This window comes from Octopus sinensis, linkage group LG10, assembly GCF_006345805.1.
Source record: "Octopus sinensis linkage group LG10, ASM634580v1, whole genome shotgun sequence".
NCBI classification, from domain to species: Eukaryota; Metazoa; Mollusca; class Cephalopoda; order Octopoda; family Octopodidae; genus Octopus; species Octopus sinensis.
In genome coordinates, this window is record NC_043006.1 from 79,763,469 (window position 1) to 79,784,129 (window position 20,661).

At 38.9% G+C, this 20,661-nt stretch overlaps 1 protein-coding gene across 2 annotated transcripts in view; it reads right to left on the reverse strand.

Annotated features, from left to right (window-relative positions):
* The window catches only part of LOC115216261 (ankyrin and armadillo repeat-containing protein-like), a 56,336-nt gene that overhangs the window by 8,803 nt on the left and 26,872 nt on the right, over positions 1–20,661 (reverse strand). For both annotated transcript variants that reach the window (XM_029785460.2, XM_036506841.1), the window contains exons 9-17: positions 16,278–16,479; positions 12,773–12,981; positions 10,470–10,574; positions 9,330–9,746; positions 8,282–8,381; positions 6,830–6,977; positions 4,607–4,763; positions 1,953–2,114; positions 2–231 (exon numbers count right to left, since the gene is read on the reverse strand). In XM_029785460.2, coding sequence (XP_029641320.1) covers positions 2–231; positions 1,953–2,114; positions 4,607–4,763; positions 6,830–6,977; positions 8,282–8,381; positions 9,330–9,746; positions 10,470–10,574; positions 12,773–12,981; positions 16,278–16,479 — 1,730 coding nt within the window. The remainder of the gene's footprint in view (position 1; positions 232–1,952; positions 2,115–4,606; positions 4,764–6,829; positions 6,978–8,281; positions 8,382–9,329; positions 9,747–10,469; positions 10,575–12,772; positions 12,982–16,277; positions 16,480–20,661) is intronic.

A 20,661-nucleotide genomic window follows, 5' to 3' on the forward strand; every position in this document is an offset into this window, starting at 1 on the left:
CCTGTTTTGGAGACTGTAGCAAATTCAGGAGACAATTCCAATTGAATTTCATCTCATTTGAAAGCAATGTCTGGTTATTTTGGTTCTGTAGAACAATACATGCCAATGTTGTGAGAATTTCTACTTGCATCTCTGGACATGAGGAATCATCTTGTAGCTGAATCAAAACAGGTATTGCACCTTCTTCAGCGATTTTTGACTGTACAAATTCATTATTGGTGTAAGCAACACCTGGATTTATTAGATACAAATATAGAAGCACTATATCAATATACTGTTATACAATTAAACAATTTTTTATCATAATAATATGTTTTTGTGATGATGGTTTCAACAGCTGGATTAGGGACATATTAGGGGACTGCCATTTAACCCTTTAGCATTCACATTACTCTGACAAATATAATATTTATTCTTCCAAATTGTTTTCAACTAATCATTTCTCACATTGTAGTGTTGAGATTTTGATGATGTGATTGTAAATTTTCAAAAGGATATTGTCGGGTAGGTGTGAGAGGCAGGATCTGGCCGATTTGAACATAAAACAGGTAGAATATTTGGGCTGGATTTGGCCAGATTAAATGCTAAAGGGTTACGGTATCAGGGCTTATTTTATTGAACTTAGATTGATTACTGTCAATGTGGACCTGGGCAGGATTTAAACCAAACAACCAAATAGCACAAGATATTTCCATTGAGGATCTATCGATTCTGCCATCAAACCTCCTCACATGGCCCTTGTGGGGTCCATATATGATTTAGTTCTTTTATTCTTTTATTCTGTCCACCTAAATATGTATGGGTGTATGTATGAAGGTGCATGAATGCCCCCACAACAACCCATTTCAATTACCCCACAATTACACACACACACACACACACATATTATGAACTCTCCCATCATTGTTTCATTAATCAATAACAGATGAGGGTTCTGCAATTTCTTGCCTAACGACCTGCACAAATAATTTGTTTATAGTGATCGACTGCTTATGTTGCTCCTAATTTCACTCCCTCCATCAAATTGATGTTACCTGAACAGGTGAACAGTGTACTGCACATCAGATGCCAAAGTGATTACTGGGCAACAGGAGATGAAGTCTTTTGCTCAAGAACACAATGCACCACCTAGTCTGAGAATTGAACCCATGATTTCATGATTGTGAGTGCAGCACTCTAATCACTAGATCATACATTATATTGGCAGGGTCCTGATCGAAGAATACCATTGAACCTGCCATAACATTTTTATGTAAAAATTTTTTTGGATTTAGAGGTGAGGGAATGAAAAATTTAAATCCGAAACTTGTTCCTTTTGCATAATTGTATGAGATAATGTGTAGAATACAAATTTGTGAAAGTTTTCTCAAAATACTAAAAATAAGAAAGTTATGATAAGTTAAATGGTGTGCTTTGATCAGAACTCCATTATATTATCTCTATTTATATAAATGGCAAAATGTCTGTGTGTGTATCCTTTATACAAATCCACAATTTTTCAGTTAGAGGGCTTGCACTCTCTATGGTCATTCAAAACCGCCTATGGGTGGTCGTGCACATCATTACATTTCCCCAGTCACCCCGCAAAGCCTTTTAAAAAATCAATGGAAGTGACTTTTTTGTGAATTTTCTATCCAAAACCCAATCAAAATGCCTGAAACTTGATACGCCAATTGAATGCCAGCTATCTGTATGTAATTGGTCGGAGATTTGGACAGTACTCATGTGTATGTGTGAACGCACGCAGCTGTATATGCATGCACTAGCACTATGACCCGGTGTTGCCAGGTCATAGTGCTAGTATGTAACTAAAACATGGTCAGGCTGGGAACAGTTTTTTTTTAAAAATGAAATTTGGCTTTCTTAAGAGAAAAAAAAATATGGCTTAGGAATTACTTCTTGTGATTGAATGTAACTGAAATTTGTATTTAGATAAATTTCTAGCATCTTACCAATACACAGCACTCCCAGAACTTTCACTACCATTGTGGTAACTTGTTGAGAAAGATGGTTCCCGTTGAGAAGCCGAACTAGCTGTTGCAATGCATCTGCTTTAACCATGTTGCTTTGATTAACAAGATCTTCTTTGACCAGTCCAATGGCCGAGAGGCAACCTCAAAGAAAAATTCAATAAAATTCAGTTCAGTTTGTTGTTAATATGTAAGAAATTTCATGAAAATCATAAAGGAGACCAACTTAGGTGTAGGCATGGTGTGTGGTAAGAAGCTTACTTCCCAACCACATGGTTCTGGGTTCAGTCCCTCTGCCTAGCACTATGGGCAAGTGTTTTCTATTATAGCCTTGGGGCCAACCAAAGCTTTATGAGTGGATTTAGTAGATAGAAACTGAATGAAGCCTATCATATACATACACATATATATATATATATATATATATATATATATATATATATTATATATATATATATATATATAATATATATATATATATATATATATATATATTATGTATATATATATTATTATAGCCATCCCTTATATGTTTGAATTGTATGTATATATATTGTTACGGAATCACCTGTCGTCGCCCGTCCCGAACGGCTCACACAAGTTCCGCCACGGAACCCAAAGAGGCGGAGAGAGGAGATACAGATAGATACTGACACAACCTCAACAGCACAGAGATACAGAGGCACAACCCGAGATACAACCCAAAGAGGCAAGGCAACAACTGGCAACACTGGCTTATATTCAAACAACAGTTTATACGACAATTACAATTGTTACAACATCAAAGCATTTAAGGCAAACAACAAATCAATACATCATACAACAGATCAAAGCATTTAACAACATGCATGTAACAATATAACAGTGTTCAGTAACGACACAACAAGTCCAGATCAAATAATGTTCACGATACGTCACAGTCCAATCAGAACACTTCGATACATTATACAATGTTCGTATCACAACAATTCACGTTACAATTCAACAAGTCCTTTACTCAATTCACAATGTTCTTTATCGACTACATCGACAGAGTCCTTCTTTTTCTCTCTTCTTTCTCTTCACTGTTCAATACACAAATCACATACCTTAATTCCTAACTGAATCGCCAGTGTCCCATTCTGCACTCATCCCTCAATACTGCTAAATCCAGCCTGCCAAACTCCTGCATCCCAACTTGCTTGCTCCTAAGTTTCCACCTACTCGCTCTGATTTCCAGAATCCGACTGTCCTTCTTCGACGACCGACTCCAACTCCAAGATCCGTCTGTGTTCCTCGACGACCGCTCAACGACTGCCAAGACCTCACTTCGTCTCCGTGCTTCTTCCACTCCCTCATCTCCCTCTGTACCGCTCATACCCTCTCTAACTGTCCCTTGTCCTTATACTCTATCTATATCCTCAATCTGTCCCTTACTGCTTATCCTTTCTATTTGCCCTCTGCTCTTACTCTATCGCTATCGCCTGCCAGACTCTTCCTCTCTATCTGTCCCTTTTCTCTTACACTCTATCTCTATTTGCTCTCAGCCCTTAATCTGTCTTACTCTCTCTCACATTCTCCTGACCCTCTTCTCAGCCGCACGAGGTCACAGGTCATTCCAAAACCCATTAGTCCTCCATTAGACAAAAGACTGTCACATTTCGCCCAGACATGCCGGAACCATAATTCCAATGTGGGTCACCGGGAAATGCACCAGCTAAACCGTAACAATATATATATATGTACACATACATATATAGTAGAAGACACTTGCTCAAGGTGCCGTGCAGCAGGACTGAATCCGGAACCATGTGATTGGTAAGCAGGCTACCTACCACACAGTTACTCCTGTGCCTATGTATGTATGTGTATATATATATATATATATTATATATAATATATATATATATATATATATATATACTAGCAGTATTACCTGGTTTTCTCTCTCATTCTCTATCTCACTCTCTCACTATCTCTCTAACTCTCTATTTCACTCTTTCTCTCTCACTCTCTCTCTCATTCTGTCTTTCTCACTCTCTCTCTCACTCTCTCTGTCTCTCACTCTCTGTCCCCCACTCTCTCTCTGTCCCTCTCCCTCTCTCTCTGTCACTCTCCCTCTCTCTCTCTCTCCCCTCGGAAGACAAAGAATGACAGACAAAAGGATTAAGTCGATTATGTCGACCCCCAGAGTGCAACTGGTACAGTTTTTAATCGACCCTGAAATGATGAAAAGGAAAGCCGAGCTCGGCGGAATTTGAAATCAGAATGTAACTGAGTAAAGTTCACTATTCAATACATGGGATAAGGCCTAAACAAACACATTATCGATTTTTGCACTTGCGAGATGAATTTCGGAACAGAAATAGCGCGGTTCAATTTTCATTCGCCTAAACTTTAAGTGACCCATTTTTGGTGGTTCTACGATTTGTTGGCTAGGAGGAGATGTGCCGGGAAATTAAACACACAGACACACAAGTTGAGTTTTATATATATAGATATATACACTATATATATATATATATATATCATCATCATCATCGGTTAACGTTTGTTTTTGATGCTGGCATGGTTGGACAGTCTGACAAGGTAGTGCCCCAGTATGGTCACAGAACAAAGACTGAAACAGTTAAAAGATAAATTGATTCTAAACTTACCGACTAAAAGTAATTTCTCTGATTTGTTTTCAAGTAACATCTTAATTATATTGGAAATGCCAATGGTTTCTGCAATTATCTTCTGTTGAGGACGTGTATGACCTGCCAAAGCCCAGAGGGCACAGGCACCTTGCTCTCTTTCATTGCCATTGATACTCTAAGCAGAAAAAGAAAATGAGATTTAAAATTTTTCTTGGAACAAATGAAACATGGTTGATGGTTTTAATTACTGTCATAGTGAGCCATTTCTGCAACCTGAGTGAAATTTCCAATTGGAATGACTTTTCTGTGCAAAACATGACTTTTAAAAATATCCATCTTCATTCCTCTAAATACCTTTAACTTTATATCAATGGGAGTAATATAGACATGAAATTTAAGATTCTTAGAGAAATGGTTCTAAATTTATGCACAAGGCCCGCAATTTGGGGGGAGGGGTAAGTCAAGAACATTGACCCCAATGCTCAGCTGGTACTTCTTTTATCAACCCTGTAAAGATGAAAGCAAAGTTGACCTTGGTGGAATGTGAACCCTGAACGTAAAAGCAGACGAAATGCCGCAAAGATTTTGTATGGCATGCTAATGATTCTGTCAGCTTGCAGCTTTTGAGATACTTAAAGAAATAAGTAAAAGAAAGCTTCTAGATAGTAGACAGTTGATCAAGTGCTAGAAATAATAGTTAGATCTTTCTCAGTTCATACCTTATGGTCTTAAATTACAAAACGTGAAACTTTGGCATGCAGTCTGTTAAACTTTCTGAATGGCATGCTTAATGAAATATTACTTTGAATTTTGTCTAGTTGTGTGCCTCACGTGGCAAGCTTCTCAAACGAACGTTGTCCATGCTTGCATCAGAACATTAGATTCTGTAGTTCTCAAAGCTGCAGTGCCTTTTAGCATATGTTTGCTTACTCAGTTTTTAATATTGAGTTAAATAATTCTTTCTACTATAGGTACAAAGTCTGAAATTTCTGGGGAGGGGCTAGTTGATTACATTGGCCCCAGTGCTCAACTAGTATTTAATTCATTGACCCTCAAAAAGATGAAAGGCAAAGTCAACCTTGACAGCATTTGAATTCAGAATGTTAAGATGGAAGAAACGCCTCTAAGCATCTTGCCCAGCATGCTAATTAATGATTCTTATTTCTTTATTGCCCACAAGGGGCTAAACGTAGAGGGAACAAACAAGGACAGACAAAGAGATTAAGTCGATTACATCGACCCCAGTGCGTAACTGGTACTTAATTTATCGACCCTGAAAGGATGAAAGGCAAAGTCGACCTCGGCAGAATTTGAACTCACAACGTAAAGATAGACAAAATACCTATTTCTTTATTACCCACAAGGGGCTAAACACAGAGGGGACAAACAAGGACAGACATAGGTATTAAATCGATTACATCGACCCCAGTGCGTAACTGGTACTTAATTTATCGACCCCGAAAGGATGAAAGGCCAAGTCGACCTTGGCGGAATTTGAACTCACAACGTAACGACAGACAAAATACCGCTAAGCATTTCAACCGGCCTACTAACGTTTCTGCCACCTCACTGCCTTATACTAATGAGTCTACCAGCTCACTGACTTTCCTGGAGCTAAATAATGGTTTCTGATTAGGCACAAGGTTAGCAACTTTTTGGTGGTGGGGGACTATTTGAGACCAGTGACATCAGTACTTGACTGGTATTTTATTTTATTGACCCTTGAGTAGATGAAAGCAAAGGTATTATTTGAACTCTGAGCATAAACAGTTAGAAGCAATACTACAAAACGTCCTCCCTACCAAAATAATAAAAGAAAAAAAAAATTAACACCATTGCACCATTAACAGACTGAAAAAAGACTCCGAGGACAGAGAATTAGATATAATGGTAATGTAGATAATATGGTCCACATTGACAGTAATCAATCCAAGTTCAATAAATTAAGCCCTGATTTAAGCACAAAGCCAGCAGTTTTGAGGGGAAGCGAGTTAATCAATACTATCGACTCTAGTACCTAACTTGTACTTTATTTTATTGAGGAATAAACAGCAAAGTTGATTTTGGTGAGAATTTGTCTCAGAATGTAAAGAGCTGGAACAAATACTGCAAGTTATTTCGCTTGATGGTCTAACGATTTTGCCAGCTCTTCGCATTAATTATAGGTAAAACGTTAAAGTTAAGATATAAAGAAAATGAAAAATTTCTACAAAAGAGGGAAACAGGTTTATTGAAATTCACCTTAAGAAGTTGAGCAAGTGCTTCTGCTGCACCCAGTTTAAGAAACACACTTTGGTTATTCGGGTTCTTCTCGGCAAGAGCTTCGATTGCTCTGGCTCCTTTCACTTGTAGCACAACGTTCCGACTTCGAGTAAGATTCACCAGTGGTCTGTTAATTTTTAAAGAGTATTTAATATGTGAATTAAATGAAAGTACAGCCAGAACAGCAACAACAACAACAGCAATAGCAACAACAACAACAGCAATAGCAACAACAACAACAACATTACCACCACCACCATTTAAAAAAATTCTCCGCTGGAAATTGTTCATTTTTTTTTTCAGCAATTATCTTTTATTCAAAATAGTGAACAGGAATTTATTTAACAAAAGAAAAACAAGGAAAAAGAAACCAAAAAAAGGGAGAAGGAGAAAAAGAAAAGCACCAATACAGCACCAAATGCTTCAATTAGTCGCACACCACAAGGTAACCCATGGAAGCAAGCCAGCACGCTTGCAGCATTACCATAGATGACAGCGAGGCTAAGTTGCTGGAAAAGCCAAGTACCCTCACGGGTGAGCTGCCTGTTTGTGTAAATGTTTTGAACACACACACACACTCACAAAATCATCATTTCAATTTCTACTTCTCTATGTTTGCGTTGGTCAGTAAGAATTATTTCAGGCAGATCTTCTACAGCCAGATGCCTTTCCTGTTGCCAACCCATATCTGCCTACGCCGCATCATCCGTGTCCGATGGCATCACTTTGTCTCCAACAATTCGGTGCGACACCAGTGCAAAATCACCTCCCTCCAACAAGTCATCCTAACAAAACGTCTGCGTTGGCTGGGTCATGCCCTCCGTCGTCAACCAGGAGAATTCATCTACGAAGCAATTGCCCCAGCTCCCCTTCAGGGTTGGCGAAAGCGATGTGGTGGACAACGAAAAACCCTGGCCGATGACAGTCAAGGCTGATCTGGAACCCAACTTAGGCCCCCATATCTATGGCGTTCGCCGCTGGAATAAGGAGTGGTTGGAGATCACGCGGTCGTTAGCCTCAAATCGCCAGGCCTGGTCGGCGTTTGTGAGAGATGCAGCATTGAGGATGAATGAAGTCAGCTCAACCCACCCCGGGTGAATGCTGTCTTTATCATATTATCATCATTATCATATCAAGGTAATATTTTCCCATGGCCAGACATGGTTTTGACGGATGACTGGAAATGAATGCCGTTCGTTTACAACATCAAATGATGTCAATGGCTTCTTTCAGCTTCCGTCTACCAAATACCCGCCTCACAAAGCTTTGATCGTCTTGAGGCTATAGTAGAAGACACTTGCTGAAGATTCTATGTCACACAGTGGGATTGAACCTGAAACAACATGGTTGGGAAGCAAGGTTCACCCCACCCCACATGCTGTTCAGAAACGACTGTTAATAACATAATGTAGAATATTTGAGCTTACTTACTCCGCTGCACCGGCCGCAACTATGAAGTTTTGATTCTCAAAATGACCCAATGAAATTGCTGCTAGTGTAGCGGCGGCGGCAGATTCAAGGAAATTATTGTCTGAATTAATGGAAGAAGAATGAAACAAAAAAATAAAATTAAAAAAATAAGTTCAACAAGAAGAAAAAAGTAAAACAATAAGTACATCAAAAACAATAACGTGAGTCAAAGAGAAAGCCTCTACTCAGCAGTTCGAACTGTAATGAATAGCAATCAAATTTACTTCATATTACCACGTATCATCTTAGCTATTTGTAACTATTTCACTTCAGGCCTCATCATTCCATTGTTAATATCTGTGGGAAAAAAGTCGACGAGCTGGCAGAAATGTTAGCACGCTGGGCGAAATGAGTAGTCGCATTTCGTCTGCCGTTACGTTCTGAGTTCAAATTCCGCTGAAGTCGACTTTGCCTTTCATCCTTTCGGGGTCGATTAAATAAGTATCAGTTACGCACTGGGATCGATATAATCGACTTAATCCGTCTGTCTGTCCTTGTTTGTCCCCTCTGTGTTTAGCCCCTTGTGGGTAGTAAAGAAATAGGTATTTCGTCTGCCGTTACGTTCAAATTCCGCCGAGGTCGACTTTACCTTTCATCCTTTCGGGGTCGATAAATTAAGTACCAGTTACGCACTGGGGTCGATGTAATTAATTTAATCCCCTTGTCTGTCCTTGTTTGGCCCCTCTATTTTTAGCCCCGTGTAGGCAATAAAGAAATAAGAAATATTAGCACGCCGGGCGAAATCTTAGCGGTATTTCGTCTGCCGTTACGTTCTGAGTTCAAATTCCGCCGAGGTCGACTTTGCCTTTCATCCTTTCGGGGTCGATAAATTAAGTACCAGTTGCGTACTGGGGTCGATCTAATCGACTGGCCCCTTCCACCAAAATTTCGGGCCTTGTGCCTTGAGTAGAAAAGAATATCTGCGGGAAAAAAGCATGATCATTACATTTTCTCCACCATCTTTTCTTGTAGATTATGTTAAAAACTACATATAATAAACTAAACTCACCTGAGTTGATACTCAAAAGGTCTACGAGTGGTTCTACACCGTTACACTCGGTAACTTCAGTTTGGTTGCTAGGGCTGCTCAGACACATTACTCGTATAGCATTGATTGCGTTCAGCAGGACATCTTCCATATCGGAATCCAGAAGTTGGATAAGCGCAGGAATGACGCCTTGTCTTGCAAATATCTTCTGATTTGATTCGATGTTTGACACTAGGTCTGATATAATGATCGAGACCCGCGCTTGTATGTCACCGACAGGAGACGACAACAAATGTACAAGACTTGGACCAAGATTCATGTCTGTCAGCAACTTCTGAACTTCTACATTTTCGGTCATGTTACATAGTACGGACGAGGTTAGTGCCACCACTTCTTTGCTTGTTGAATCGAAAAGGTTTGCCAGAGCTGTTACTCCATCTTGATGTAAAATTAAACAGAAAATATTATCCTATTACTTATATAGATATTGTATGATCTGTATGTTAAATATGCTTTGATAACTATACATCTTTGTATTTAAAAGTGAAACCCTGGTTCAATTTTCTCAGGGTTTTGAGGAATGTGGAATCACCTGTTAGCCACTATTGTTTCCAGGTCTACTCTAACCCAGAGTGGGAGCATCTGTAAGCATCCCAAGTATGGGTTAAATAGCATGTGACCACCCAAGCCAGGGTATGTTGAAATCTTGGGATGCAGCGTTGAGGATGCGAACTATTTCGGCAAACGAACTTATTGAGTCAATGGCGAATATCATTAGATGCCGAGTGGATGAAGACGGTTACTCTCATAGATGCACAGATGCTTTGTAAAGGGAGAAAAAATTTGCACACATGCAAATTTCTGTGCATACCTACAGCTAAAAATTAGAGAACTTTCAAAAGAAGGTAAATGGGTTTACCAATCTGAATTTAGCGATTTTAGTGTGATTTTCGCGCTTTAGAAATGATTAGCTCACAAACTGTTATTACAGAATCATGCGCATGTATTTAGTTTAAGTAAAATCTGTTTAGCTAAATAGACTTACCTATCTGAATTTGATGATTTTAATGCTTCATAAATGATTGATTCATAAAGTTGTTAATACAGAACCTTGTGCATTTAGTTTAAATAAAACCTATTAAGGTAAATGGAATTAAATACCTGAATTGTAAATGTTTATCCAACATTCTGAATTTGTTAAAATAAGTTCCTCCATGCAGCGAACGGCACTTTCTTGTGCTAGAATGTCTTCAAACTTAAGCATATCTGAAGAATTCAAAGCAAGATGTTATTTTTAAGAAACACTATACCTGTTCTTCTCCTCGGTCAAACTCGAAAAAAAAAAACATAAATGAGTAAACAAAATGTAGGAGACCTCGCCTTCCATTCTTTTGGGGTTGATAAGTACCGGTCAAGTACTTAAATACTAGGGGTCAATGTAATCGACTTGCTTCCTCTCCTCAAAACTGCTGGCCTTATGCAAAATATCGGAAAGAATTATTATTAAGGCAGTAAAAGGCAACGAGCTGGCTGAGTCGTTAGCAACCCGGACAAAACCCTGAGCAGCAATTCGTCCACCTTTACATTCTGAGTTCAAATACTGCCGAGGTTGAGCTTGCCTTTCGGGTTGATAAAATAAATACCAGTTGAGCACTGGGGTCAATGTAATCGATTAGGCCCCTCCCACCAAATTTCAGGCTTTGTGCCTATAGTACAAAAGGATGTTATAGTAAGTGTAGTGACTTCATTTAGGCATAGAGTAGATTCCAACCTGAATCGGCAAATTCCCCATAATATTTCAACAGTACTTTTCTCACAGAAAAACAATAGTGACAGCAAGTTACATTTAACACATGGCTTTGCTAAACCGATTTATTTCTTTGCTACTTAACCCTTCCAACCTCTTCTAGGCCATGAAAAGTTAGAATTGAGATAACAGGTGCCCCCAAAGAATATCTATTGTTCTTAACAACATGTCTCTCTTTCTAACTAGTTTTGTATAGTTACAGATACAAGAGTGGAGACGCGTGACTTAGTGGTTAGGGTGTCAGCATCATGATCGTAAGATTGTGGTTTCGATTCCTGGACCGGGTGACGCATTGTGTTCTTGAGCAAAACACTTCATTTCACGTTGTTCCAGTCCACTCAGCTGGCAAAAATGAGTAATGCTGCGATGGACTGGCGTCCCGTCCAACTGGGGAACACATACGCCATAGAAACTGGGAAACTGGGCCCATGAGCCTGGCTAGGCTTTAAAAGGGTATGCCTACAAAGTCAGAAAACAGCACAGCTCCCATGACTTTCGGAAACATTTTTTCACGCTCAGGGTTGCTGAAGCGTGGAATAAACTGCCTGCATCAGTTGTTGACTGCCATGACACTGCATCCTTTAAGGCCCTCATGCTTCCCGAAATCCGTCGAAACTACACCTGATTATATATACACTTTAGATGAGTTGTAGTGCACCTGAGCACTGTACACAATTATTATTATTATTATTATTATTATTATTATTATTATTTACAGATTGGCTGACTGGCTAAACGAAACGCCGTCTCTGAATGAAAAGGTACAGAGAGATAACTATGGTCACTCAACAACGAAGCAGTTGTTTCGTCCTACCACTTTCACTTTCACATATATTTGTATTGAAAGCAATCTGAGCAAAATTAAGCGGGGCTCATTTTGCGAATGAGAAAGACTAGACCCGGCAAAAGAAACCGTTTGAATAAGTACCAGGCTCACAAAGAATAAGTCCTGGGGTTGATTTCTTTGACTAAAATCCCTTTAAGGCGGTGCTCCAGCATGGTCGCAGTCAAATAACTGAACTAAAAGAATAAAAGATCTACTACTACTACTACTACTACTACTACTACTGGATCTTTTCGGTTTGACCGGTAGTTTTTTAAAATAATTTCCACGTAACTAAACACTTTTAAACTTCGTAAACTGGTAGAATGTGTTTATAAAACATCTTTTTCTCTTGGCTTTATTGAGAAAATTCTATAGTTTGTAAGATATTTGTTGTTTTTTTTCTTCAATTTCTGCAATTTCAACCAATCAATGATGTCTATTGAGGTGAAAACATTCCGTGCCGTATGAAAATGTCCCTCGTTTAAGAAACAGATTGGGTTTATTTACATTTCTGAAGAAAAAAAGATACCCTTCCCCTACCCCTAACCCTAACCAACCCTAACTAACCCTAACTCTAACCCTAGCCCTAAAACAGATTGAAATGCAATAGATCGATACTAGGGTCATAATTATGGGTGACAATTTCATATGACACCGCTAGAAAAACTGCCATTCAAACCGAAAAGATCCCTACTACTACTACTACTACTGCTACTGCTGCTGCTCCTGCTGCCGCCGCCGCCGGTGCTGGTGCTGCTATTGACACAATTAATGACAGTAACTGTTAAATTTTAATGTAAGATTTTTGTTTTCTTTCCCTTAGATACTGACCTACAAGTATATTCCAGACGGGTAAGAGCTTCATATCCAATCGGATGAAGTACTGAACAATACGAGTATGTCCATGTATAACAGCGGTGTGAATCACGTTGTGGCCTCGAAGGTTACAGCCAGTAACATCGGCATTGTATCTCAGTAATGTCGTGATAGTTGGCAGACATCCGGAAGTGGCCGCCAATAAGAGAGGAGTAGACTTTAGGCTGTTGAATATGAAGTATATAATGGTGATGTTGAAGATGACGATGATGATGATAATAATAATAGAAGTTGTCCGGAAAGTTCTGAGCGTTTTTAAGCTAAATCTTTTAACGCTTCATTGAACACACCTGACATGTAACACGGTTAAAACTTTTGCGTTGCTTGAAGTAGTAGTGCATCTCTTCTTTGTTCTTGACTAAAAGTAGATTTATCTTTCATTCCGGTTACCCTTTATTGACATTTGAAATGGATAACCAAAAATTTCATATTCGCATTGCAATACTTTTCTTTTTTTAAAAAGGAGAGAATGCTGCAAAGACTTGCAAAAACATTTGTGAAGTTTAGCGATACCGAATTATATACATTTGGAAAATGATAGAGCAAAAGGTGCCAAACTTTGGTATTGAAACCTACCACTCACTGCACCACGGAAGACGCTGCCAGCTACCACCAATCAACAAAAAGGCTGGCCAGGCAGCAAAAACCCTGCGAGAGTCAAGTCTGTTAGTTCGAGGAGCACAACTATTCAACTCCATTCCGGTACATGTCAGAAATCTATCAGGATGCAGTGTGGAATCATTCAAATTGCAGCTGGATAGATACTTAAGCACCATTAGAGATGAACCCCATCTCCCAGGATATACACAACGAGCACAAACTGACTCAAACTCGCTCCTACACATGTCAAAATTAAACAGAGAATACAACCTGGCAACCACACCAGACTCTGAGGGTGGAGTCTTCGACTTGGCCTGAGCATGGACTCAAACTCAAACTCAAATGAAATGAAATGATGATGCTTATGAAATGGAATGAACGCATGTCATTTTTGAAACAACTTGTGACTGGAGATGAAAAATAGATTGTGTACGAAAGCGTAATGCGAAAAAGATCCTGGAGTTTGCGGAAGGATTCCCCAAAACAGCAACCAAAGACGAATATTCATGCCAAAAAAGCTACGCTTTGTGTTTGATGGGATCATAAAGGCATTATTATGGTTACTTATTATGAGCTTCTCCCACAAAACCAGACCATTAATTCAGATGTGAACTGTCGTCAGCTAGCTAATTTGAACCAAAAGATCAAAGAATTGAGGTTGGAGATTGCCATCAGGAAGGGATTAGTGAAAATGCCCGACCACACGTGTCTTTGGCTACCCGAGCAAAGTTCCATGAACTTGGCTGGGATCCCTTACTCCATCCACCATATTCTCCTGATATTGCACCATCCGACTACCACTTATTTTTGTCTCTACAGAACTCATTGCAAGGAAAAATATTTAACGACTTAGATGGAGTCTAAATGCATCTAGATAACATTTCTTTTTTTAAACCAGTAAAATTTTATGCTGATGGAATATTTAAATTGCCTGCTAGATTGGCAAAGGTCATGGAAATTATTTCATTGAATAAAATTTATTGAAAGATCAATTATTTATATCCCTTTTTATATATTAAAAAACGCTCAGACTTTCTGGACAACCTAATAATAATAATTCATTTTTTATTGGCCACAAGGGTCTAAAAAACATTTAGGACAAAGCAAAGACAAAGGACAGTGGAAATTTACAAAGAAACGTGTAAACAATAAAACCAAAATATTGCAAAAAGAATCTTAAACAAAACCCCAATGGCAATCAAAGAACCCACAGATACTGAGCCACCCTACACATCAGAGTGTCATGGCAAGTGCTCCTCTCCGTACTCCTTAGCCTACAGGCACCAGCTTAAAACTGGCTCACTCACTCGGTCCATTCCCGCCCATTTTATCCACCTTTCAACAAATTTACCAGGGAACAACACGTTCCTCTCAACCCTCACCTTCCTTTTTCAATGGGGTTTTAAAAAGTCGATGAAGGAAAGTGTTTGTTTTTAGACTTTTTAGTCTCGTCCATTACACAACCCCTTATGACATAGCCACTGACAGAAGAAAACTGCCTGCCCTTCCTGACCAAAATAAGGTGCTGGGGCGATCTTCACGATGGACTAGGCTGATAGCTGGATCCGTCCTACACACGATCGCAGCTACTCGACATATCTCCTTGACATAAGTGCAGCAGACAAGCGGTATATTAAAAGGTAAGTTTACAAATAATGTAGAAGTTTACAAAAAAAGGTAAGGAGAAAGGGAGAGGGGGAAATGTGATATTTGTATATGTAACAGGCTGAAAGGTTTGTAACCCTGGAGGGGTGCAGCTCTCATCCCTTATATTATGCTATTTATCGAAGGATTCACTACATATACATACTATACAAAATATGTGAGCACATCTATGATGCAGTCTGCCTCATGCAGGAAAATCTTCATCTAGATTCAATCAAGGGACTCTATCATATCCAGGATCACCCTGACAACCAAAGGTATAAGCCCTCTAGCGTGGCTAGAGTGTGCCGCCTAGGGCAGCCTTTGAGTTTGCTGTCCCGCGGTCCCCCAAACCTATACAGACTTATACAGTAGACACAAAATTGCCTTCCTATAAAAGCGTCACCCAGGGCGGACAGACTCCTAGCCCTCCGCCAAACCACGCTACAAATGCATATGTACATATCGTTGCTATTATGTTAAACTGTTGTATGTCCAAATTTGGCCAAATGCATTTTTTTCAATATTTGATTTGCTTGTAATAGCCAGTTCTTTTGGTCAAACTATTGTATCTCCAGCTGCTTCAGATGAAAATTGTCAAAGTGTAGTACAATGGTTTGGCATTTTTCAAAAGTGTAGTAAGCCCCACATACGACAGTTTTGGAAAAATATTTCTTTCTGAAATTATCATACATGCATGGAACTACGATTTTGTGCACCCAACAAAGTATTATTGTTAAGCTGAATCTGTTGCTAATATTAAAAGAAATGAAATGGTGGAACTACTTTTTCGATTTCTAAAAAAGCAACGTTTTGGACTCACAACACTTGCATAATAACAATGATATATATGTGCACACACATCCGTGAATATCTATGTATAGTGTGTGTGTACATGTATATATATGTGTGTGTGTGTGTATTTATATATATATATATGTGTGTGTGTGTGTTTATACATCTATGTGTGTATATATTTACACACACACACACATACACATATACACGCACACGCACGCGCACACACATGCACGCACGCACACACACACACACACACACACACACACACACACACACACACACACACACACACACACACACACACACACATTTTAGTATATATATGCATTTTGTGAGTACATATGTACATGTTGTATACACATATACGCACCACACACACATATGGGCGAAGATTTATGTGCATATAATTCCTTACTTATCTTGAGTTTGGATTTCGGTAAATTCCGTATCCTGTCGCAGGAACACTTCAAGAATAGACGCCTGGTTGTAGAAAGCTGCACAGTGAATTGGCGTCCAGCCATTATTATCAATTGCATTGAGTTGGGCAAAATTGCAAACGAGGCACACAACAGCATCAAAAGCCCCGCACTGAACCGCCAGGTGTAGAGCTGATGGACCTGTTAAAAGATAAGAGCAACGATTACTTCAAAGGGATGTTACGTGGGATCTTTTCCTTTTGAACGGCAGACAATTTCTAGTTAACTAAACACTTTAAAACTTCGTATACTGGTAGAATGTGTCAAAATAAAACATTTTTTGGCAATCTTTCGTCTCTAGTAGACCTTTCCGTCGATTTCCGTAAAAATTTTTTTTTTTTTACATATGGGCTTGCGGGAACTTTTGAAGTAATGAGAGCGAAAGAGACTAAGAGAAAGCGATTGTATGACGAGGGAAGTTCTTTTGAAGTTACCGCATTGATGTACATGTGTGTGTGTGTGTGTGTTTGATGGGGTGTGGGAGACAGACAGTATGTTGTGTAAGTGAAGTGCTTCTGTTAGTATGTGTGAAGAGACAGAGTAATGTGTGAAAGAAAGAGATAACTGAAATTTTTTACACGGTGTATGTGTATATGTATGTATATTACTTCAAAAGTTCCCGCAAACCCATATGTAAAAAAAAATAAATTTTTTAACGGAAATCGACGGAAAGGTCTACTAGAGACGAAAGATCGCCCATTTTTTTTCTCTTGGCTTTCTTGAGAAAATTGTAATTTGTTTGTTTAACGTAGTTTAATTTTTCGAATTTTAACTTAGGAAATAAATGCTTATTCTCTGACACGGAAATCGACTTAATTCTGGTTTAAGTTCCCTATATAACCCCGCATAACAAATTTCAGTGTTTGGAATTTTTAGAAAATTCTTGCGAATTTGTGTTCTACACGCGGGAATTCATACGATTATGCAAGATAAAAAAAATTGCTTGTGATTTAAGGGTGATTTAGCGGTTGTTTTTAGCACATAGCTCGACCACCTGATACCTTCCTCGTTTCTTTGTCACTTTGATATGTATTTATGGCTTTCAGTATTTTTATCCCATGATGCACCCAAGGGTGATCTGTTGATCGGATTTTAGCAAAACATTCTGTCCTTATTTTAAACTATGATTTTAAAAAATTGAAAAAGGGCAACACTTTTAGGATTTATGGTGGTGGTGGTAGTGGAGGGTTAAAAAAAAAATTCATAATCGTGTGAGATCCGTGTGTGAATCTGAAAATTTCCCAAAATAAAAAAAAAAAAAACCAGTTACGAGGGGGTTATATGGAATTCCGCCTAAACATGTGTAAACATTCAATCATCGTCATAATCTTTCCAGATCCTGCTGTAATATTTAGTCCTCCAAAGTCGCCTGCGTGTTTAAATACATCTTCCTTTTTTTTGGTTGTAAATTTTGGTTTGAAAAATTGGACTTGTATGCCTGAAAAATACGGTGGTTCATTTGAAAATGATTGAGCACGTTGTTGTTTCGATTCTCTCCTGAACAGAATTCTGTGACCCGTCATCTCTTTCAAAATCAAGGATAACTCATACTTCTCGACAATTCAGAATCTGAATGGACTATCTAACGCTTTAAATTACATTAGTAAAAGCAACAAAAAACACTAACACGAAGGCGGTACTACTTAAGAAGAGTGGTCCCGGTGCGCGCACTCGCGTTAGCTAGTCGTGACTAGTCGATCCAATAACGACTACCTAGCAAAGTAAATAAAAGACAAAATAACTAATTTTTTTACACAAAATAAATAATAAAAAAAAAATAAAGTAAATAAAACACAAAAACACAAAGTAAATAATTTTTTTAAACGAAGAAAATAAAACAAAACCACAAAGTAAGTATCGACTAGTCATGACTAGCTAGCGCGGCTGCGCGAGTACGCGAGTGCGCGCACCGGGACCACTCTTCTTAAGTTGTACCCACGAAGGTTTCCTTATTGTTTCGACGCTATTGTGCACAAACTGTGAAAGTAAACAAAATTAATTTCAAATTTAAGGTAGAAGGGAAGGAGTTAGTCAATTATATCGACCCCAGTGCTCAATTGATATTTATTTTATCGATCCCGAAAGCATGAAAGGTGGAGCTGATCTCAGCAGAATTTGAACGCAGAATGTAAAGACGGACGAAAGGCTGCTAAGAGTTATTTCCCTTGTCACCCTGTCCAGAAAATGGAAGCAGTAACAATTAAATCACAATTTTTAAAGACTTGAACGTCACACTCAGTTACCTTATACAAGTGAAAGTTATTGTTACTGTGTATTTTAGCGGTATAAAATCCTCAGTGCAACTTTTCAAGTTCTTTGTTCTTTTTCTTACATATGAAAAAGAAATATCAAAAGAGATGCGAAGACTGTGTTGTATGTTTAGTTAGAGAAGAAAAAGATAGCCTGAAAAAGCTATAATATAATATAAACACTCCTTACTGCTTTTGAATGAACTTCATTTTTATATATGAAAACACGCTGAAGCTGTCGCCGAGCAAAATTAAGTACAAAAACATCAAAAACAAAACATTTTGAATATTGTTATTAAAAGATTTTCGGTTTATTTTACAAACATAAGTATGGGTTACTTCCCTTGTCAGTTAGAGTAGCCTCCCTTGCACTAGCTCGTATGTAACATCGCATTTGCTTCTTAAAGGCTGACACATTTTAACGCCGGAAAATCTCTCTCTCTCTTCTCTCACACACACACATACAAATATGAATATATGTATATCTTTTATCTTTTACTTGTTTCAGTTTTTGGCCTATGGCAATGCTGTAGCACTATCTTGAAGGGTTTAGCCGAACAAATCAACTTTTGTTATTACTTGCTGAAGCCTGGTACATACATATTCTATCGGTTTTTGCCGAACTGCTAAATTATGAGGACGTAAACAAACCAACGCCGCTTGACCAACAGTGGTGGAGGAAAAGCATATACACAAATACACAAGCGCGCGCTCACACACACGCACACGAACGCACGCACACACACATCCCTCACCGGCAATTATGTGGGACAGTTATTCCGAAAATCTGTCTGCTTTGTTTACTGATAAAATAAAATGTGTGTATAATATGTACAGAATCTTGTAGATAAATTGAGACAATTTTTACGATGCATACAACTGGTTAAATTTTCTAATGTAGCATTTATTACAACAAAAACATTTATCACTCAATATGGCGCCCATTACTGCCTCCACACGTGAACGAATTTTGTTTTTGCAGCTGCCGCAACCTCCGCCGTTTTGATTTTGTGTGTCGCACGCACGATGCAAGTCATCAAACTGTTGACACTCCAGTGTGATGAAGCATTGGTCGTTGCTTGAAGTACACCCCATAGAAAGTAATAGAGAAGGTTGAAATCTGGGCTATTACTGGGCCAGATATTGGCCTTCACGAAAAATGGCACCTTCTCACCAAGGAAGGCCTGTGTTACTTTTGACCCATGGGATGGTACAGAATCCTGGATAAGCACCACATTGTCAAACCCAAATTTCTTCTCCATCCAAGGTAAGAAAGAGTTATTCAGAATGTCCAGGTATTCCTTTATGCCGACTCAGTGAAACCAGACTCAATGAAGTGTGAATCCATGACACTTCCATCACTCGTCACGGCTCCAAATAGCATCACAGACGTAGGATTCTTAGTCTCAAACACGGGTGTGGTTGTGGAGGGCGGCGTGAGAAGGGTTGTATGCAATCACTCGAGAATTTTTGCGATTCGCCTCAGCGTCCACAGTGAACTCTCGTCCACAAATACGAGAGTTCTTCCTGCATCTTGATGCTTGGTGAATAACAGAAGCTTTGGGCATCTCTCGGCTCTGATTGCTTCAGCGTTGGCTTTTAGGAGGTGACAGCGTCGTCGATCGTAGCTACTCATGCCAATGTTCCTGTTCATAGCTCTGGACACTGTGGAAAGGGACACACTGCGCTTCTTTTCAAGAGCTGTTATGGACGTGGATAGGTTAGCTTCGATCGAGCGTTTGAGGCCAGCGGGAAACTTTGGATCGCGCTTGGAATCACTTTGACTCTTGTAATCTTTTCTATTGATATTTCCTTCCTTAAATTGTTTATAAACACGATAAACTATTACTTTTGGAAGTTTCGTCAACTTAGCAATTTTATTGGCTGTGTGCCCGGCGCGCGCCAAAATAACAATGGCGGAACGATTCTGTTGTTCCCTGACTTTCAATTGTCGAATAAGTTCGCTGTCTACCTGAAAAATAAAGAGGAGGACTAGATTTTTAAGCAAGCAACGTTTTGTCAAAAAATGAAATGTTAAACTTACTAAGTCAACTGCTTAAAATTGGTCTCAATT